The sequence below is a fragment of the Takifugu flavidus genome, chromosome 13 (assembly GCF_003711565.1).
Source record: "Takifugu flavidus isolate HTHZ2018 chromosome 13, ASM371156v2, whole genome shotgun sequence".
In the NCBI taxonomy this organism is placed as follows: Eukaryota; Metazoa; Chordata; class Actinopteri; order Tetraodontiformes; family Tetraodontidae; genus Takifugu; species Takifugu flavidus.
The window spans coordinates 959,151-981,231 of record NC_079532.1 but is presented as its reverse complement, the minus strand read 5'-3'; the positions used below and the strand labels follow the sequence as shown (position 1 = coordinate 981,231).

The 22,081-nt window shown below is 41.9% G+C and overlaps 1 protein-coding gene across 3 annotated transcripts; it reads left to right on the top strand.

Moving 5' to 3' along the window:
* Nucleotides 1–66: 66 nt before the first annotated feature.
* On the top strand, nucleotides 67–21,644 carry zgc:113516 (uncharacterized protein LOC541449 homolog). 3 transcript variants are annotated; one of them, XR_008953312.1, is made up of 9 exons: nucleotides 67–4,972; nucleotides 6,037–6,299; nucleotides 6,886–7,035; nucleotides 9,985–10,133; nucleotides 10,344–10,427; nucleotides 11,172–11,332; nucleotides 11,740–11,813; nucleotides 20,494–20,634; nucleotides 20,772–21,644. XR_008953312.1 is itself a non-coding variant. In XM_057052067.1 (8 exons), the coding sequence occupies exons 1-8, from the start codon at nucleotides 4,844–4,846 to the stop codon at nucleotides 20,582–20,584; spliced, it is 1,044 nt and encodes a 347-aa protein (XP_056908047.1). In that variant the 5' UTR covers nucleotides 67–4,843; the 3' UTR covers nucleotides 20,585–21,644. The 3 variants fall into 3 exon arrangements, 2 of the variants coding, with proteins under 2 accessions (XP_056908047.1, XP_056908046.1); XM_057052067.1 differs by having other exon boundaries at nucleotides 6,094–6,299; nucleotides 20,494–21,644; XM_057052066.1 differs by having other exon boundaries at nucleotides 20,494–21,644.
* Nucleotides 21,645–22,081: the final 437 nt, after the last annotated feature.

Here is a 22,081-nt window from a genome sequence, read left to right as displayed (position 1 = left end):
CAGCTGTGTGTGTGTGTGTGTGTGTGTGTGTTTTAGCTTCCATCAGGATGAATGATTTAATTGCCTCCACAGAGCATCTGACAAGTGAATTTATCGAATCACACGCTCAAATTCTTCATTGTTCAGCAGATTCTCAGTGTCCAGGACATCCTGGCTGACAGGAGGAATATGGGTAATATTCTGGATCTGACTGGCTTAAAGAGTCGGCTGGTTCCATGTCAGGATCCACCTGATACACTGATCAGATCTATTTAAGTTGGCAGAGAACATCTGTCAATAAATGTTACCTGAAAACATCAACTGATGTATCGGCCAAAGAAGTGAATTTTAAAAAACAGGAATTTTCATTTGGATTTTCAAATTTGTCATGTTTCTGCTCTGAGGGACACAGAAGTTCCTGCCTGATCACTGCAGTACCACAGAAAGTTGTGGGGGCAGCGGTGGCACTTTGGTTGACAGAAACCAGTTCTCCATCCTGGTCGGGTGCTTTTGGAGACTGCCGGCTATAAAACTGTCGGTGTTGGATTGTGTTCTGTGCTCCCCCCCCAGTGATGGTATCACAGAACAGCTTTTGGCTAGATGTTTTGTCTTTCTCTCTGTCTGCTTGACATTATTCCGCCATCATGCTAACATGGTGGCGTTGCCATCAAGTGGACTTCTTCCTGGTTTTCTGTGATTTTCCTAAGGCTCCAGATATTTGTGGATTGGCAGCAGCACTGGGCCCCTCTCCAGGTGTTTTTTGTGTGGATGGAGATGGTGGAAAACAAAAGTTGAAGAGCTTTTAAAGAAGTGGCTGCACTTCTTGTTGGGCTGCTGGTCAGAGAGGAGCAGAATCAAAGGAACGTGTGTTTTCAGGCCATCTGCTGTGTTGCCTCTGCAGGGATGCATTTTTCATCAGGCCTGGACAAAGCGAGCAGGAGCATATTCTATCACAAAGGCCTGAGAAGGTCCCACGTGTCTCCAACACACACCAAGCAGCTCGATTGTCTCGGTGCTGGTTTGGAGCATAACGAGTGGAGGCCGAGCAGAAACGCCTGAGGTGCAAAAGTCCAGCAGACCCTCAATTGTCTCTCCAAGGACACGAAGGTCTGTGAAGAAGAGAAACCTGAGTTTTTACTGGAGGAATCAGAGCAAGCAGCAGACGTGGTGCCAACTATCATGTCTTCTGGAGCTGTTTTTATTTTCATCATTTAATAGTGTTAAAATGTTGAACTATTTTATTCTGCTCTGCTCCTATGCCCAAGAGACTCAGCTTTTTAAAGTTTCACACCCTCCTCCTGAAACCTTTGAGGACCACCCTAGACCTTTGGGTCCTCCTGCTTTTTGTCTGTTGGCGGATTTCCCACCGAAATTTCAGAACTTTCTTACAGTTTCCTGCCTGCGCGATGACTACAAATGTGAGGAGTCTTGTTAGTTTCTGTGTTGGTTCCCCTGTGGCCCTGAACTGAACATGGTTCTTGGACGGTTATGATCAGGTTCCCTCTCAGCATGATTTTCTCCCCTGATTAGCCAGTTCATATGAAACAGGAAACCGGAAGTGAGGAGGTCGCACAAGTTACCAAAATAAAAGCAGGATCCAGTCGAGGAGTTCCTGAACCAACTAATCTTGATCACGTTCTGCTGAAGATGAGCATTGCCTTTTTTCTGTCCTAAACACATAAAAAAAACGAACGACCGGCTGGATTTGCTGCAGCTCTTCTGGAACACGACAGAACTCCTCGGAAATGTTTACATCCATGACTGAACCAGATCAACACCCAGAATGTAACGCAGTTATCAGAGTCACCGTGAGTCGGTTGATACCTCCACATCACAATCAAGCTAGTCCAAAGCTAACGGCCTTTGATCTTTTCCCAGATCCAGAGTGGACAAACAACACAGAACTGATGGAGCCATGACAACAATAATCACAGATGTAAGAGCAAAGTTGCATATCCAGATCTAAGAACGGGCATTTGTGACCAGTTAAGCCATCCTAGCTTCTCCAGGACTTGTCCGCGCTGCTCTTCTGGGAATTTGGGTCATGATTTCTGGTCAGGAATCTGATGCCACACTGCCCCTGATGTGAGGGCCACTGGTGTATGTTTGACACACTGTAATGATGCTAATGGTGGGCTGGACTCTGTTAACCTATGATCTCTCAATGATTTGAGGAAATCAATACTTGATCAACATCTTTACCCTTCAGACAGAATCTACAACCCACCAGCTGGATTATTGTGGCCCATCGGGGATGAAATCAGGTGGTGTGAGAACTTCCAGAGCAGCTGCAGAACAAAAGAGCGTCCAGTTAAGGTCCAATAATGTTTGAATGTGGAGGTTTTGGGGTCGGCGACACTAACGTTACCCCTGCATTTTCAGCAGAAGATGAAGTGCAGCATCTGGTTGCGTTCAGTAAAGGTCGCGCTAAGGCGCTTCAGAGGTGCATCTGACAGAAACCCTTCCTCTGATTGACTGCCAGCAGACAGTTAATGACCTTAACGGACTCGTGAAGATGAACAGTTCTGGTTCTAATGGGCAGACAGCAGGTGTCATGTTTGAACTGGACCTTCCGCGGCTGATGTTGGGTATTAAAACTGGCAGCTTGACAGCGGTGTAATGATTTCCTCAAACAGAAATGGAATTTTCCTGACAGTAAAATGAGATGTTAACCTGTCTGAAAGTGTCTGCGTTGGACTAGAACAAACAGTTTGACACACTTTCCCCTTGAATGCTTAGAGGAGGCAATGGCGTCCTTTAGCTCACCATAATGGCCCCTTATTGTTGGCCACAGGGGATGTGGCGCTATTCATACAGCGCCTGATTGAAAAGAAAATTGAATCCCTTTTGATGTGATGAATGTGTCTATTACCGCATTTGCACACAAAATGTCGGTGGAAATTATAGTGCGGCAACCGAGCTCGAAGGGAAAATACGCGGGGACGGCACATTGGCTGCTTTTGATTGGAGCCAGAATATAAATATACTGAAGCGGCAGCTGTAATAAGTCCGAGCTCTCCGGTTGTTCCACAGGAACTTCACAAATGAAAGGCCTCGGCAGCCTCAATTGTCAGCTGATATAAAAAGGTTAAACATGTATCTTCTGCTCTTCAGACAAAGGACAGGGAAACAACCGTTTGCATGGTAATAAAATGCAATTTCCTCTGTTTTACCTCCTGAAAGAGCCCAAGAAAGAGATCAAAGGAGGAGCTCTGAGGAGCTGGTCAGGGTGGTGGTGTTGCACTGTGGATGGATGAAGGTTTGACCCTGACCCTGACCCTATCCATCTCTATCTTTGACCCCCCCCCCAATGCTCTTTGGATACTTGAGACAAATTAAAACATAGAGGCTGAAGATAAACATTTATCTGGCATTTATGGGAATAATATGCACCAAAATAGAAATTTATGATGGTATTAAAAATGATGTATTATGTATTAAAAATTAATTACATACAACAATATTTCATTTTATTTGGTATTTGTGGGGTTAAAATTTCAGGTTAAACAGGAATACAACAAACTAAAAACACTGTTTATAAAGAAAAGCAAAAAGGCACAAAACTTTTTTTTTACATTAAAACAATTTATAATTGAATTTATTTATCTAAAATACTTTAAAGCACATTTAGTTTTATTTCTTATTGTTTTTTTTGGAAATAAATTTTAATTTAAATCCTGTTTACAAAAATGTACACCAAATGATGGATTGGGGTGGGTGGAGGTGCATAATGTAGGTGCCCGCTAACGTCAGTGGGACCAGGGAACCGGGGGGTCCGTTGTTTGGAAGGACTTTGATCATGACTCAACTTCATCCTGACCCCAACCTTGACCCTGTGGAAGATGGGTGGAGGAAAGTCTGAATCTTCTCTCGCTGAAGCTGCAAATCCAACTTTCTCCCTCAGTTTCTTTATGGAGAAATTTGCTGATGTGAGGTAACACCAGTTTAGGGTTTAACATTGACTGGGAATAATCCAGTAACAGCAGTATGTTTGTGGTTTTGGGTTAACCAGATTATGGATTAGAATAAAAAGAAAACCCAGAAGATTCAATGCAAATAATCTAATCTAATCTAATCCTTATTTAGAATAATCATGCAGTTTAAAGTAAATTGTTATTAAATAAACCAAGGTCTGGGTTACATAAAGTGTGAAATGTTTTTTTCTTCTTTGCTCTTTTCATTTTGGCTCTTCTGGCTGCTGATTAGATGGCTGTAACAGGCGGGAGAAGCTGCAGAACTATTAACTGTGTTCTGCCTGTTTCCGCCTGTCTTTTAAAGACCTTGTTGATCTTTTCGTAAATCATTAATGTTCAAAGCTCAAAGGCCCAAAAGTTGATGTGTGAAGAAAAGTTGCAGGAAAATGAAGATCTGACTGTTTATGTTCTTTGCCACTTGTCTTCCTCACAGCAGTTCTGCTTGGTTGTTCTTGGATGTTGAGTGAACTTGCGGCTGCGTTCCTGAAGTCACTTCCTGTAACACCCGCAATGCTGACGGAACGTCATGGTGAAACTTACCATCGAGTTAGCATGAAAACAGAAGAAAGCTGAATGAAATGAGATAAAAGTGATTCAACCACTCAGACAGGTTCATGCTAACACTGCTAGCATCCTGCTGAGGGCTCTGGTTGATGAATAAACCAGTGGATCATTTGGAAGATGTGAAGAACCTCCAAAGAACAAACTGGTCAGTTTGTTTCTTGCCGTTGAACCTACAGCTATCAACAGCTTGTTAATGTGTAAGCTGAGCAGTGGTGGCGGCGGCGTCCAGGATGCCCCAAGGATCATTGGCCCCTGATAAGACTCAGAACACACAGGCGGAGCCTTTCAAATAGCCACAGTTCTGGTTCAGGTTCTTTCAGCTGATCATGGACGGCGGCCGCGAGAACCTTCTTCACCTCTACCTTCACATCGATGAGCTGGAGCCTCGTGGAGGGATCCTGGAGCTTCTCAGGAGCATCCGTCCTCAGTGGAAGCCTCAAGACATCCACATGAAGGTAAATGCTGGACCTCCTGCTAATTTAACATACTTCAGAGGACAGGCTGCACCTTTGAGCATCTTCGTGTGTCCAGCTGCTTCTGTTATCTTCTCACTCACCAGCAACACTCTGATCACCAGCAGCCTGATGAATTTTAGCTGAGGACCAACAGTTGTGTTTTATTCCAGAATAATAAGAAATTATGAATTAATCAACACAAGATGATTTTAGTACCAGAAAGTGTTTCATTATTGTTACAAAAGTAGCTGTGTGTGTGTGTGTGTGTGTGTGTGCGTGTGTGTGTGTGTGTGTGTGTGTGTAGAAATTATGTAACAGCTGTCATCAACCAAAATCCACCAAAATAAAAGCATAGTAACTTTTCTGTTTATAATCCAGATGCAGATTAAAATCAGTTGTTTGTGCCTATGAACACTAGCTTTAGTCTCTGAGAGAAACAGAAACCTGTCCATCTCCAGCAGGTCCAGGAAGACGCACCATCCAGATGTTTCTTTCAGAGTTTAATCATCAGCACCAGAAGGTGACCAAAGAGTCTGAAGTTTTGTGCTTTGCGGCTCTTTTGTATGGTCGGGTTGTTATCATCGCTGTTTGGCTTCTACTCTTCTACCCGCAATGATGCATGATGTTCAGACTCTTCTTCATGAGATGGTTTCTGCCCTGGCAGCTAGCTTAGCATGCTAATTTTAGTTCAAGGATTTGATTGACAGCTGGGATCTGTTAAATATCAAAGCCTTTTTAGTGTGATGTTATTGGCAACTGGTTCTGGTCTGAAAGTTAACCATGATTTATGGGTTAAAGTAGCCTATCACCATTAGACATGTATTTTCTTTGTAGAGCTGTGATGTCTTATTATTGGTAACATCGAGCAGAGTGACAGTCGTCACGACAGACCAACCATCACTTAAAATCAAAGTGATTGAAAATCAAATCTGATAATTGCTAATGTGAAAGCTGAAATTGATCTCTCTTCAAGCCATTTGTCTTCAGTTTTGACCCAAACCTCAGTGAACTTTAGCTGAACTTCGAGTGCTACCTAAAAAGTTCTATCTGTTCTCTCCTGTCAGACTTTCACAGAAGGGCTGACCAATAAGCTGATTGGCTGCTTCGTGGGTTCCCTGCAGGAGAACGACTGCGTTCTGGTGCGACTCTATGGCCGAATGACAGAACTCTATGTGAACAGAGAACGAGAGGTTCAGATGTTCCAGGTCCTCCATTCTTACAGATGTGGTCCACAGATCTACTGCACCTTTCAGAATGGCATCTGCTATGAGTTTGTTCCTGGAACAGTTCTGGATGATACGCTAGTCCGACAACCACCAATCTATAGGTTAGTGTAGGTTTGCCTCTTGTGTCACTGGTGGAACCGTGTATAGTACACAAATAACATGTAACACCATCAGCTGTAACCTGAGCTCTAAACCAGTCAACGGGAAAATGTTAGCAAATTTAAGCAAACGGATGAATAGTGAGACCATAAAATATACATTCATCTAAAAGTTAAAGGGGGCGGAACTTAATTTGCTGAAGTTCAAATGTTCAGTAACATTAAAATGATTGGCAACAGATTTTGCATAATTGTAGAATGAAAAGAGGCCACAACAGCTAATATTCTAGTGTAATATATGATAATAATATTATAATAATATTATATATAATAATAATATTTCATTTGTTCACACAGCAGTTTGCCATCAAGACAGGTAAAGTTTTGTCCGCAGGAGAAAGATGTGGCAGCAAAATCAGGGGCAGGCCTGCATTACTGGGGGCAAGGCAGCAAGAATGGGGTGGGGTTGTCTGATCAGGAGTGGGGCTGCATCATCCAGGGCTAAATCTTACTCACCTACATCTAAACTTTGGCAGGCTGTTTCCTCTGTGGTGATGCATGTTCGCATTAATAACATATGTCTCCACAGACTGATCGCAGCAGAAATGGGGAAAATTCACTGCATCAGGCCAGAGGGTGGTCAGGGAGAACCTTTCATCTGGACCAAAATGTCCCACTTTCTCGCGCTGCTGCTGAAAAGCCGAAACATCAGTCCTGTGGCACAGCGGCGGCCGGACAGGTAAAAGAATCCTCAAACATTTTTTATCTTATCAGATCAACTACTGATGGTGCAACCAGAGCAGGCTTATGGAAAGTTTCAGACCTGGAGTTGTTCAACAGTAGCTTTTCTGAGATAAACTATCACCATATTGATACAGAAGATGTTTACCGTCTACAGTCAGAGAACATCCTGAATTTATGACTTGCAGTGCAGGACGGGGTGGGCAACGAGGGTGGCAGTCCTGCCAGGTTTACTTCCCCACCGGGTAGACCTGGTTCAGAGACATTTCTCGTACTGTAGTCGTGTTCTTGCCTACCGTGAATCATCATCAACAGTAGTCACCACCTATTGTTCTACGTAGGAAAGTACCACCTGGTACATTCCAAGTGCTCTGCTCACTTTATCAATTTTGCATCAGACGTGCCCTGTGTGACCCCAGGCTGGTAGGTATCCCACACATTGGCAGCAGCAATGGTGGAAGGTGCACCTATCGATGTCTGGACCTCCCAGTATGATAGTTGTCTACCTGGTACGGCAAACAACCCTGCTGGATTGTGGCACCAGTGGGATTGGGTAGTCCACTTCTGGTACTGGAGACATTTAACCAACCAGCATTAACATTAACAAGAACCTCCGGTCACAAGACCAGCTCCTCTGTGCTGGTGCTATCAGGAGAACAGAGGCTCGTTAATCTCTTGTTCTGCTTTAGTCTTGATTTTCTGGGTCACTAGAGAAGACGATGGTCCATAAAACCAAACACAGCTTAAAAGTTATTTCCTTCTACGCTAAAGATGACAGCGTAGCCTCTGACCCAGCCTGGTGAGCTACACATATTGAGAACCTCAATGTTAAAACCTTCACCTCTGAGGTAGCTGATGTAGCTGTCATTGGACAGTGGGCGTGGCCTCTGTGGCGGCATTGTTATCTCTGATAGGTCTGGCAGCATAAGATGTGATAGGTCCGTTCAAATCTAAATCTGGAGTCTTATCGGGCAATGGTCAACCCTGTTTACATAAATGGTGAAATGCTGAAAGGTTCCAATGTTTGGAGGTTTTCTTTTATTGAGATGATATTTACATATTATTACATCAAAGCTTAAAGCTGAGAACTTCACCAGGAACCTTTAACCTGATTCAGGTTTATTATTGTTTATTAAAGTTTGTTCAGGTTATTCAGGTGTGACCCAACTTACATGTCTGTCAGTGGTAGCATTTTAGTCCCAGACAGAGAAGTTCCATGAATTTTGATCCACCTTTCTCAGTTGAACCAAACTTTTTAGTTCCTGCAGCTTCAAGTTCGTCATGCTGGATTTACATAGTGCTACGGTAACATATAAGCACGGCTTGACACAGCTCTACGTTGATCGGTCAGTCTGGATCTAAATTTTTATTTCTCTTTTATGTCTTATTTATTTGTTTAGTTTTTCATTTTAGGTTTATTTTATTATCAACAAACAGATTTTTAAAAACACGCTTGGGGAGCAAAAGTGTTCCGTGATAAAGATAATGTACTAGAGTCACACACCCAACAGAGGGAGCCATAATTTGAGAAGATGTCTGGTCCACACACACACACACACACACACACACACACACACACAACACACACACACACACACACACACACACACACACACACACACACACACACACAGACACACACACTCTCTGCAGCGTGAGTGTTGATGTGTTCAGTGGATGTATAGAATAAAAAATGTTCTTGTTTGTTTCTACTGTGTGATTGTGACAAAAGCAGCAGTGGAGGAGAAGATGATGGGGAAGATGCACTCATCTGTCCGGAAAAGAGACAAAAAGATTAATGTTTGCCTCAAATTCAAATCAAAATCAAATTCATTACCATTTTTAAAAACATCTTTAATTAATTTAGATGTTTTTATTATAATTAGTGTATAAAATGTTTGTATACGGTATTTTAATAACTATGTATTTAATCTTCAAATCAGTGATAGATCTAAGTCTTTATTGAAAATGTTTAGTTTTTATATTTTTCTCTTCATTTGTATTGTTTTAAAATGTTTTTTTTCATTTAGCCTTTATTCATCATTGTTGAAGAAATAATTAACCAGCATTATTAACATAATCAATGTTTATCTATGGTTAATTGTCCTACCAGAAAGTAACTATAACTACAACTATCAGTTTTTCATATTAATAATTAATTTTATTTAAAAACATCATGTTTATTGTCTATAAATAAAAGCCTTCTGTTTTTACAGGCTGCATTAAGTTACATAAAATTAAAATTTTAAAAGGATTTTACTGCAGATTCACAAACATTTGATACTTTTTTGTTTTTTAAATTTCTAAATGCTTTAAGCAGGATTTTATTTATCTTTTCCTAAAAGTCTAAAAATGGAAAATATGGAATAAAAAACAAAGTTCTGTCTCAACTAAAACAATTCTGGCTAATTTGAGCTTTTATTAATTATTTTACATTTCGTTGAAGGCAACAGGATGAATTTACTGGTCAAACTGGTTTGTGGCTGCTAAGAAGGGAAGCGAACCATTAGCATCATGTTAGCCTTCCACTGTACCTTTAATCCTGGTTTTTCCTGTCTTCACTTCCTGTAAGAAGTGACGGACAAATGGACCTGTTTAGAATCTGCTGCAGCATCTGACACAAACCGATGTACTAAAAACTGATTAAACCCGTAGTAGCAGTGCCGTAGCCTCTCTCATTAAATTGTCTGATTCACAGTAGTGTCGTTGCAGCAAAATGAACCGCTATCGGCTGATGGTTGACCTTGTTTGACTCTTGACCTCTGAATCATCTGTACCGCATGGACACAGATACTCCCCTCCACGTCACTGTCCACTGTTTGTTGTCCAAACTGGCACTTCTGCTTCCAGTCTAGTTCCAATAATTGGCTGATAATTCTGTTTGGATGAATGACAGGCTGGATTATGGAACCATCCTCAGAATGTTCTCTTCTTTTCTGTCCCCCAGTTGGGTGGCATTCCCGGGCGTTCCCAGCTTTGGTATACTGTCAGGAGAGATGGAGACATTGAAGAGACACCTCTCACAGATTGACTCTCCTGTCGTCCTCTGTCACAACGACCTGCTGATCAAAAACATCATCTATAATCACACAGATGGTGAGGAGGAACAGTGGAACACCTTGTGACGTAGACCCAGAGGAGAATTGTCAGCTGTGACTGATAGAATGATTTCATGAGAGATGAGTGTCAAAATTCCCAGGAGTTCCTGAAGGAAACATTCAATAATCAACACAAAGTTGTCAATTTTATGTTGATAGGAGTTGCCCTGGCAACCACTGTTAACACATCCCATTTCCCCTTCTGCAGGGATGGTGAAATTCATCGACTATGAGTATGCGGATTACAACTACCAGGCCTTCGATATTGGCAATCACTTCAACGAATTTGCCGGTGAGCGTTTAGAAATCACGATGGTACGAAGGAAGCAAACCAGTGATTGTTGTTTTTCTGTAAATGTAATGCGGCCATAATGTATATGACAGCAATTTACAGCGTTCAGCAATGCCTCAGTCACACATTCCACTTAATGCAAATGAAATTGAACAGAAATTGTCAATATTCTCTTTGGTGAAGGAACTGTTTCAGACCCATGTGTATCGTGTTCAGATAAAAGCAATGGTTCAAAAAGGTTCAAAAAGTCTAACTCGGCTTTACAATCGAAGTAGGGTGTTGAGGTACCATTGGAGAAGAATTCTGTTTGCTGGACATGAAGGAAGTTAGTGAGAGAAGAAGTTTCCCGGATGAGAAAGAATAAGGCGTCATCTGCGTAACGCCAGCGTGAAATCCTTCAAATATGAATTCATGAGATGTTTGGTATCACTTTTTCCTCCTGAACATTTCCTGTAGTGAAGGTTTAGTACCTGCGGTTCTAGAGATTAACTAATTTATCTGTTCTATGTGTTCTTGTACCTGTTCTATGTGTTCTTGTGCCTGTTCGATGTATTGCTTTACCTATTCTGTGTTTTTGTACCTCCTCTGTCTGTTCTTGTGCCTGTTCTGTATGTTCTTTTACCTGTTCTATGTGTTTTTGTACCTATTCTATGTGTACTTGCACTTGTTCTATGCGTTCCTGTGGATATTCCCATAGATGTGCTTATGTCTCCCGTCAGAACATTGACAGGTGTTGTTGTCCAGGTGTGGAGGACATTAACTACAGTCGGTATCCAGGTGTTGAGCTGCAGCGTGATTGGCTGACAGCATATCTGGAGAGCTACAAACACAGTTCTGGACTGGAGGTCAGGGTCACAGACGCAGAGGTGACACAGCTCTACGTTCAAGTCTGCAAGTTCTCGCTGGTTGGTTCTCTTCTCATTGAAAAACTAGACTGAACTCTGACTGATCTTTTCATGAACAAAAGAACAGTCTGGAAGCAGCACATGGATGGAGCCCCCAGCTTTATTAATTTTATGTAATTTATTTAATTTTATTTAGAACAGTTCTAGATCGCATTGGAATCACATTTATTCTGTCTCTCCTGACAGAGGATCCCATTAGGTCGTCATATCTATGATTCTTCCATAATGAAGTGGAATAAGACCAGAGAACAAGATCCACCATCATCTATTTAGAATCAGAGTTCTGAATCCATGTTCTCAGCTTTTGTCTTCCTCTCACAGTCCAAAACCAATCAGAGAATATCATTTATAGGTGTAAATCTAGAATGAGAACTAAATATTGTTGGGTTGTTCTGTTGTTCCTGCAGGCTTCGAACTTCTTCTGGGGACTCTGGGCCATATTCCAGTCACGGCACTCCACCATCCACTTCAACTTCCAGAGGTTGGTATGTCAGACAAATGGACCTAAAACGTCATGCAGGAACAGTTCATTTCTATCCTGTTTGTGGAAGTTCAGGACGCTGAAAGAACTGATGCTACTGAGTATAACTGGATGACAGGGATGTTCTCATCTATGAGAACACAGAATTCTACTCAGGATTCTGATCACCTATCCAAGGAAACCCTAAAGCAGAAGTTCTGAGGGCAAAGCCCCATGGAACCTCACAGATCAGTAGGCTGGAAATACAATCAATCTTTATTTATTTACTGTCAAATCAAATCAAATCAATCTTTATTTATATAGCATCTTTTACAATCAAAATTGTTTCAAGGCGCTTTCCAGAATCCCAGTGCCTAACCAGCAGTGGCAAGGAAAAACTCCCTTTTAACAGGAAGAAACCTTGAGCAGGACCAGGCTCATGTAGGGGGACCCTCCTGCTGATGGCTGGGTGGGTAGAGAGAGAGAAGGGGAGGACAGGTAGAGGATAGGATGGAGAGGAGAGGAGAGGAGAGGAGAGGAGAGGAGAGGAGAGGAGAGGAGAGGAGAGGAAGGGCACAGAGCACAGAAACACATACAAAAAACGCTATTTATGCGAGCCACCGGCCGAGTGGATCAGTGGGGCCGGAAATTATCATGCAGCTCCGAAGGCGGCGATACCTGTAAATGAATACAGAAGGCGGGGGCGGGGGCAGAAAAACTACACAAGAATCAGCATAGCTAATCTATTGGTGAGGAGAGGAGAGGAGAGGAGAGGAGAGGAGAGGAGAGAGGAGAGGAGAGGAGAGGAGAGGAGAGGAAACCATGACCCAGTGGGGTGACAGAGGCCTGTCAGGTGATCATATTTCTGGGCCCCGGCAGCCTCGACCTATAACAGCATAGCTAAGATGTTAACCTAATGATTAGACGACCCCCTAAGTATGATAATTTGTCTGTCTATGATAGTAAGTGGAACTGCAGAATTAGTAACAATAAACTTTTTCAAAGAGGTAGGTTTTAAGTCTGATCTTAAAAGTAGAGATGGAGTCAGCCTCCCTTACCTGGACAGGGAGCTGGTTCCATAGCAGGGGGGCCTAACGGGCAGCCAATGAAGAGATGCCAGTACAGGAGTTATGTGATCTCTTTTGTCAATACCTGTCAGAACTCTGGCTGCAGCATTTTGGATCAGCTGGGGGCTTCTTAAAGAGGTGTATGGACACCCTGATAATAAAGAATTACAATAGTCCAGCCTAGAAGTAACAAATGCATGGACTGCCTTTTCAGCATCATGGTGGGTCAGTAGTTTTCTAATCCTTGTGATGTTCCTCAGGTGAAAAAAGGCACTTCTAGAGACTAATTTAATGTGTGAGTTGAAGGAGAGATTTTAATCAAAAGTTACTCCAAGATTCCTCACACAGAGACTAGATGTTAATGAGATACCATCTACAGTGATCATGTGATCTAATCTATCCCTGAGAGGTTCAGGACCAAACACCATGACCTCAGTTTTTCCCGAGTTAAGGAGGAGGTAATTTGAAGACATCCAGGACTTTATGTCTTTAAGACAGATCTGAAGCTTCACTAACTTCTCTGTCTCCTCTGGTTTCATGGATAAATAAAGCTGAGTGTCATCAGCATAACAATGAATATTTATCCCATGCTGCCGAATAATGTTCCCTAAGGGAACCATGTACAAGGTGAAGAGGATTGGTCCAAGTACAGAACCTTGAGGAACTCCATGGCTAACCGTACTGTATGAGGAGGGAACACCATGGACATGAGCAAACTGGTATCTATCAGATAGATATGATCTAAACCAGTCTAGTGCTGTCCCTTTAATCCCAATCACATGTTCCAGTCTATGTAACAGGATGCTGTGATCAACTGTATCAAAAGCAGCACTGAGGTCCAGCAGAACCAGCATAGAGACCAGTCCATGATCTGAAGCTATAAGAAGATCATTAGTAACTTTAAGAAGTGCTGTTTTTGTACTGTGAAGAGCTCTAAAGCCTGACTGAAACATCTCAAACAGGCTGTTTCTTTGCAGGTGCTCCAGTAACTAAGTCACCACCACCTTCTCAAGAATTTTAGAGATAAAAGGAAGGTTGGATATCGGCCTATAATTTGCTAAGACATCAGGATCCAGTGATGGTTTTTTAAGCAACGGCTTAATCACTGCCACCTTGTAGGACCGGGGTACATAACCTGTCACTAAAGAACAATTGATCTGGTCCAGGATAGAGCTGCCTATCAATGGTAAAACATCCATCAACAGGTGTGTTGGGATGGGATCTAAAAGACATGTGGTGGACTTGGATTTCTGAATTAGCAATGACGCCTCAGAAAAATATATAGGGCTGAAGGAGTTTAAGGGCTCGTTGGAGAACCTGTACATTCCCACAGTCAGCCCATCTGGTGATGGTCCAGTTGTTGGGAAGGCCTGGTTAGCTTTTTCTCTGATAGCTAGAACTTTATCAGTGAAGAAGCTCCTGAAGTCTTCACCACTAAGGGAAGAAGGGATACGTGGATCTAAAACACTGTGACTCTTGGTTAATTTGGCCACAGTGCTGAAAAGAAACCTGGGGTTGTTCTTATTTTCCTCAATTAATGAAGAAAAATAAGCTGTTCTGGCCTTACGGAGGGCCTTTTTGTAAACTACCATAATTTCACAACCATATTATAGGGCGCACCTTCAATTAACGACCTATTTTAGAACTATTTTCATACACAGGGTGCACCGTGTTATAAGGCGCATAGCATAGAAACTGCGTAGTGCCTGTGGTTTCATGACGCATTCACTAGATCGAGGTGCGCTAAAAGGAATGTCAATAAAACAGATAAGTCAGTCAAACTTTATTAATAGAATACAAACCGGCGTTCTCACAACTCCATTCACTACCAAAATGAATAAACAGCTGTTTTATTATTTTTCCCGAGTGACGTAGTGTTTTCGCGTAACACAGTTCGTTTAATAACAGCGAGTTATAACAGGCAGTGCAACATTTTTATCACAAGTGGATAGTGGAGTTTAATAAATCTTCGATTTAGTGCAACATTTTTATCACGTAGTACCGTTGCGGTACGTTAGTGCAAACACAATATACGGTAACTCGAACTCTCGAAGTAGTGCAAAGCAATAGCAATAGCAATATAACAATAGCAATATAACGTTGTTCAAACGGTAATGTCCACATTCACAGTATGACCAGCCTTGTTAAGTTGTTCACACACAAAAGAAACACGTAAAGCTCACTTTATCAGTTCATTCCTCATCCAGGAATCCCTCGAATTCCTCTTCTTCGGTGTCCGAATTGAACAGTTGTGCGAATACGGCGTCCAACATGGCCGGCTCCGTCTCGTCAAAGTCGTCATCAGGGTCAGTGTCGCTGGTGTTGTCTGGCATTTCAGTGACAATCCCTGCCTTCCTGAAAGCTCAGACCACGGTCGAGACTGATTTATCAGCCCAGGCATTTACGATCCACTGGCAGATAGTGGCGTATGCTGCTCGGCGCTGTCTCCCCGTCTTGGTGAACGTGTGTTCGCCTTCCGTCATCCACCGCTCCCACGCAGTTCGCAGTCTAGCTTTGAATGCCCTGTTGACACCAATATCTAGCGGCTAGAGTTCCTTTGTTAATCCACTTCTTGCTTTGTTTCCTCGGAAGCTCCGTTGAGTCTTCTTTACCTGGCGCAGGTCATCTTGTTGCTTCCTCCACTTCCGCACCATTGATTCATTCACGTTAAATTCTCTTGCCGCTGCTCTATTTCCATGTTCAACTGCGTGACTGATAGCCTTCAGTTTGAACTCTGCATCGTAAGCGTGTCTCTTGCAAGCAGCCATTTTGGGGTCTTTACACACAGAAATGGTTTGGGACTGAACTAGAATTCTTATTTATCGCTCTTACTGCTGTTACTTCGGCCACGCCTACTGACTACGGTAGCCGCGATAAACCAATATTACTGTAATCCATACAAAAGGCGCACTGGGTTAAAAGGCGCACCGTCGATTTTTTAGAAAATTCTAGGCTTTTTGGTGCACCTTATAGTCATCCAGGCTACATGATAGCTGTCTATTTTACAAGAATGCCACTTCCTTTCTAGTCTGCGCGCTTTCTGCTTGAGGGTCCTGCTATATGAATTATACCAGGGGGCACACCTCCTCTGATTTACTATTTTCTTTTTCAGGGGGGCAACAGAATCAAGCGTGATTCTCAGTGAGGTTGCTGCACCTTCAGAAGTAGAGTCAACCTCAGGAGGGCTAAGATTATAATGATTAATCTCTTGGGAAACACACGGTGGTCCTGGGATTAGCACAGGGTTTGCTTCCTTAAACTTAGCTACAGCATTATCTGAAAGACATCTGCTATAGTAAGACTGTGTTCTGAGGATAGAAGAATCCTTAATCATAAATGTAAAAGTGATCAATGAATGATCTGACAGGAGTGGGTTCTGAGGGAACACTGACACATGTTCTACCTCAACACCATAAGTCAGAACTAGATCTAGGGTGTGGTTGAAGCTATGAGTTGGTTGGTTTATTTGCTGGAGGAAACCAACTGACTCAAGTAATGAAATGAAGCCACTTCTAAAGCTGTCATTTACAACGTCTACATGTATGTTAAAGTCTCCAATGATAATGACTTTGTCCATTCTAAGGACCAAGTCAGATAAGAAGTCAGAGAACTCAGACAGGAACTCCGAATGTGGCCCAGCAGGGGGCCGATATACAACTACAAACAAAAGTGGCTTTTCTGTCTTCCGGTTCAGATGGGTGATGCCAAGAGTCAGGCTTTCAAATGAACTGGAGCCATGTTTTGGTCTAGGATTAATTTATAACTTGGAGTGATAGATTGCTGCGACTCCGCCTCCTCGACCAGTAACACGAGGAATATGATAATTAAGATGGGTAGGAGGAGTAGATTCATTTAAGCTAACATATTCCTCCTCCTGAAGCCAGGTCTCAGTAAGACAAAATAAATCAATGTGATGATCCGCTATCAGGTCGTGCACTAACAGGGATTTACACAAAAGAGATCTAATATTTAACAGTCCACACTTAATTGTGATATTAGTTTCTCCAACTTGTGCTTTGGTATTAATTTTAATAAGATTATGGTGATTGACCGCTCCCCTGCTCTGTGCTTGGTGAACTTTTAACCGTGGAACAGAGACTACCTCTGTAGTGTCTGGACCCTGGATTGTCAGGTCACTTTTGGGTCTAATAAAATTAGCCAAGTTACTAGAAATGAGAGAGGCACCATCCCGTGTGGGATGGACACCGTCTCTCCTAATCAGACCAGGTTTTCCCCAAAAAGTGCTCCAATTGTCTACAAAGGCCACCTGGTTTTCGGGGCACAGCCAGTGATGAAGCGACGACATGCGGCTAAACATTTCATTGCTGGCCAGATTGGGGAGGGGACCAGAGAATGCTACGGAATCCAACATCGTTTTTGCGTAGTTGCACACTGACTCTATGTTAATTTTGGTGACCTCCGACTGACGAAGCCGGGTGTCGTTTGCGCCGACGTGAATGATAACTTAATCAAATTTACGTTTACTTCTCGCCAGCAGCTTTAGATTGGCTTCTATGTCGCCCGCTCTGGCCCCCGGAATGCACTTAACTATGGTCGCTGGAGTCGGCTTCACGTAGCGCAATTACCAGGGTCGGTTTCTCAGCGGGTGTGTCGCCGAGTGGGGAAAAATGATTAGCCACGGGAAGCGGATGGTGGTGCACCATGGACCTTTGGTTTGGGCTAGGCTTCCTGCGAACCGTCACCCAGCGCCCTGGCTAGCCAGCTGCTGTCGGGGGACCGCTAGCTGTATCTACGCTAGGCAGCTCCGCAGCAGCTAGCTTCTCCTGGCTACCTGACGCAACTCCAGCTAACTCCAAGCTGCGGAACCGCGTCTCAAGCTCACTAAGTCTAGCCTCCATAGCCGTAAATAAATTACACTTTCTGCACCTATTCCCTTCACTAAGGGAGGCAGAGGAGTAACTAAACATTTCACACACTGAACAGACAAAGACAAAGGGTGAAACAGACGGTGAGGCCATGCTAACGCTGATAATCGGCGGAGCCCTGTATTTGTTTAATATGGGTTATTTCTCACTTTTATCAGGTGACTAGAATGTCCCAAGTGTTCAATTTTAATTAAATTGAATTTTAAGTAAAGTGAATACAACACACCGTGCACAGACCAAACAACGAACGATTGAGAAGACAGGAAGTGACGCAATACGTTACCGGAAAATCCTACCGGAATCTGTCTGTTACAATCAAAATTGTTTCTAGGCGTTTTGCAGAATTCCAGGGCCTGACCCCCAACAAGCAACAGTGGCAAGGAAAAACTCCCTTTTAACAGGAAGAAACCTTGAGCAGGACCAGGCTCATGTGGGGGGACCCTCCTGCTGATGGCTGGGTAGAGAGAGGAGAAGGGGGGGGCAGGTAGAAGAGAGAATAGGCAGAGATCAGGACGCGTGAACATAAACATTGAACATCAGCTGATGGTGATCACCAAAGACAGCCACCCCCCAATCGTCTAGTGGCCCTCCAACTCGTTTATGGTGGATGTCAGAAATGTGATCTTGGGGGTGATGAAGCACAGAGGAGCTATTGTTCTCCTGAAAAACACACTCTGATCCCACTGAGCCACATGTTCCTGCCAGAGCAGCCGCTCCTCAGCTCACACACTAAAGACACACTAACGATGCATCAAACACACACTAAAGGTGTACACTAACCACACACTAAAACCTAGATTGAACATGCACATTAAGGTAAAACCAGAGAGACAGTAACAATCAGTACCACCTCTGGAAGCAGAGACAAACACACTACACACAATTTATCAAAGGATCAATAATAAAAAAGAATCCTCGTATGTGAGTGTCTGTTTTGTGTGTGTGTTTCTGTATGTATGTGTGTCTGTGTTTGAGGCATCACTGAGGTCTTAAATAAGTCCCAGATGTAGAAGTGACAATCGGGAACCAGTAGGCGTCACCCCCTTCATTAACCATGCTGACTTTGTTTCAAATGTGGTGTGTGTGTGTGTGTGTGTGTGTGTGTGTGTGTGTGTGTGTGTGTGTGTGTGTGTGTTCATGCGTTGGCACCCTGAGCAATGCTGGACAGATTTTTATGAGGGTATAACGGAGAAAAAGGCCGACTGGCCTTGGTGCTTGAATTAAAATAAAGAACGTCTCAGTCTCAGATGAGAACTTCAGAACATCAGCTGGAATAAAAAATACGATGAGGGAGGAACTTTTTTAAAGAAAGTAAATCTGAAGCTACAAGTTATTTAAGAGAAATTCACCTGAACATTTTAGTTCTGTATAATATTAATATTAATTAGAAGTGTGTAGAAATTTAAAGAAATTTATATTGATACACATTTTATTTAAGAAAGTTTTTATTTCAAAACCAAAAGGCTTCTGTATTTAACGTGTGTCTTTAACTACTCCAACATGATATTTATTTAATGATAGAATTAATTTAACTAATTTAATTTGTAAACATACAACTATTCATTGGTTAGTCTTTTTTTAACAGTCCAATGAACTCAAGCTCCAATATAAAGAATCATCAAATTCAATGCTTTGTAATTAAAGATGAACATCAAATTATCAATTCTTTTTTTATTAAAAATGATGACTGAAGGTAAATAATCAGGGCAGATTATTTAGTCTTAGAAATCCAGATGTGTGAAGGGCCACTTGATTATACCCTAGATAACTATTTAAATGTTAGGTTTCTCTTTGAATTAGCCATTTGTGGCTAAAATCCTCCATCATAGGAAAACAAAGCAGCAACGACACAATTCTGCATCTTTTATGTGTCCATACGTAGACTGCAAACAACTACATTACCCAGAATTCTTTAGTGTGACATTGCCAGGAAAGTTTCATGTGTGATCTGTATAGCAATGTGTGATTGCTGTTGAATAAAGACGCACTAATGCACACAGGTACACACGGACCAAGCTAAAAAAGCAACATCCAATACGGGGCGGACCAATAATGGTTTTACTACAACATGGGAGAATAAAGGAGAAGGAAGACGTGAGGAGAATGTATGAATGATTTGGCATTGACAAGTTTGATTAAAGGACAAACTCCTCCAGTTTGTGTGCATCAGAAATCTCGTTGGGTCTGAAGGGAGCAGCAGAATTACCAAGGGCAGCGACGCTCCACGTCAACTCTATTCAGGCGTCTCTAATGTGACACAAAACCGCCTTTCTCTGGCTTCAAATGCAGAATAATACCTGCATCTTGTCATTCAAACTCACCTGTGACCGTGTAGTATGTCACATGACCCAAGCTGGAAAAACATTTTTATTGATTATTCTGCATCTTTAAGAATTTCTGCTTTTTTCTGATCTGACTTAGGAATCACAGTTAACAACAGAAATAACAGAATGATGTTGCAAAATGTTAAATTAATTATCATATGTGTACTTATATATATATATACATATATATATATACATATAATTTCTTATAATCAGTCATCGTAGCTTTAGCTTTTTCTATTTTGGACTCTCGAATCCTGAATTTCAGAGGATAATCGATGTCTCCCATGTTTTGTCTTTGAATGTCAAAACTGAGCTTTAACAAATTGGAATTTCACTTTTGCCCTCATCCGTCTGCTACTTCCTGGTTCTCACTTTGAGTCTGATCAATAACTAATTACGTTCACTTTCTGTCTGTCTTCAGATATGCAACAGCGCGACTTAGCTACTACTTCAAGAAGAAGGAGGAATATTTCGGGATGAATCCGAAGCTGGATATAAATTCAGGGGTGTGACGATTGGTTGTTTGGTGGTCCCCTACGAGGAGACAGCTGTAACTGGCACGGTTGTTGAGTTTACATCTTTTTAGCAAATCCAGACAGTTAATTCACCATGTTCCATTTAATGCATTTTTCCAGGATTCATTCCTGCATCAGTTCCAGGCTGTAAATTAAAACCTTCTTCAACTTTATTCTGATGCAGAAAATCTCCCACAATCAAAGCTGCCACCTTGTGTTTTTGCTGACAAAAAGGTAAAAAGAAAAAGTTAAAATTTTCCGCACCAAATCAGATAAGAAATGTAAGTTAAAGGACAAATGTTGCAGCTTTAATCATGCTCTTGTTTTAAGCTAATTGCTCTACTGTAAAATCATCAGTTCTTTTTCCTCTCTGCGAGGAGACACAAATGCCATCGCTATTGTGAAATACGCAGAAAAGGTTATTCACCACGCCGGAGGCAACAATGTGATTCTTTACTTCCTCACGGTCGCTCCAACCATCAAGGCTGAGCCCAACAATCTGACTCTTTTTAAAGTGCTTTTTCGTTTAATGTATAATGTTTAATTAGCAGACTAATGCACTTAAAAAGACCCAAGGACTTTCCCTCACAGAAGGGAAAAATTGGCCTTTTGTCCCATCCGAAAAGTAATGTTGATTTTTTCTTTCATTTCTAATTACATTAAAAAAGTATAGACCTTTATGTCTTCATGTTTAAAAGACATTGAAACAGACATGGCTAAATTGCTTCCTTTCACTTTTTCCTTTGAAAATTTCTTTTATTAATTTGTTTTATTTTGCTTTAATGGTTCAAGGCTGCTGATCCCTGGAATCCCAGGAATTTAACATTTAGATTTGTTTTTTAGAAAGGCCAAAAATTCCAATATTCAACTGGCTGCCTGAATATAAACATTTACTTTATTTAATCATCAGTTTATGATCAACGGTGGATGAATCATACCTTTCTGAAATAGTTGATGTCTCAGCATGCTAATGTGCTTTTGAACCTGTAATGATATACAGCTAATGAGAATTGAGAAATGAGATTATGTTTCAAAATAAAATTAACTTAAACATCAAGATGCCGACAAGACATTTTGATTAATGTAACAAAATGGAAAATGAGCTCGTGCTCATTGGGTTTTCTTCTAAAGATGTAAAATTCCTGACGTTCAATCCTCATTTGATGTGTCTCTGAGGAGGAATAAAGAATCTTTATATCTTTACATTAGACTTTCAGTTTTCAGAATTGTAAACCCTTCGTTTTCAATATCAGGAGTGATCATATTACCCTGACCCCTAAACTCTGACCCTGAACTGAACCCTTAGGAGGTCAGAGGGCATTATGTCCTCATGTCACAAAATGTCCTCACTTTGTCTATGAAATATTCTGGTCCTCGTGATGTACCATGTACAAGAACATACACACACACGTGCATGTTTGTGCGCATGTGTGTTTGCACACTAACATGCGCACACATCACAGATGAGTGTGACAAAGTCGTCGGGGCCCCTCA

What these genes read in the sequence shown, in the direction of transcription:
- zgc:113516 (XM_057052066.1), top strand. Translation starts at nt 4,844, where the DNA reads ATGGACGGCGGCCGCGAGAACCTTCTTCACCTCTACCTTCACATCGAT. An exon ending in CTCAAGACATCCACATGAAG is followed by an intron (nt 4,973 to 6,036) that starts GTAAATGCTGGA and finishes CTCTCCTGTCAG; the next exon opens with ACTTTCACAGAAGGGCTGAC. An exon ending in TCACTTCAACGAATTTGCCG is followed by an intron (nt 10,428 to 11,171) that starts GTGAGCGTTTAG and finishes GTTGTTGTCCAG; the next exon opens with GTGTGGAGGACATTAACTAC.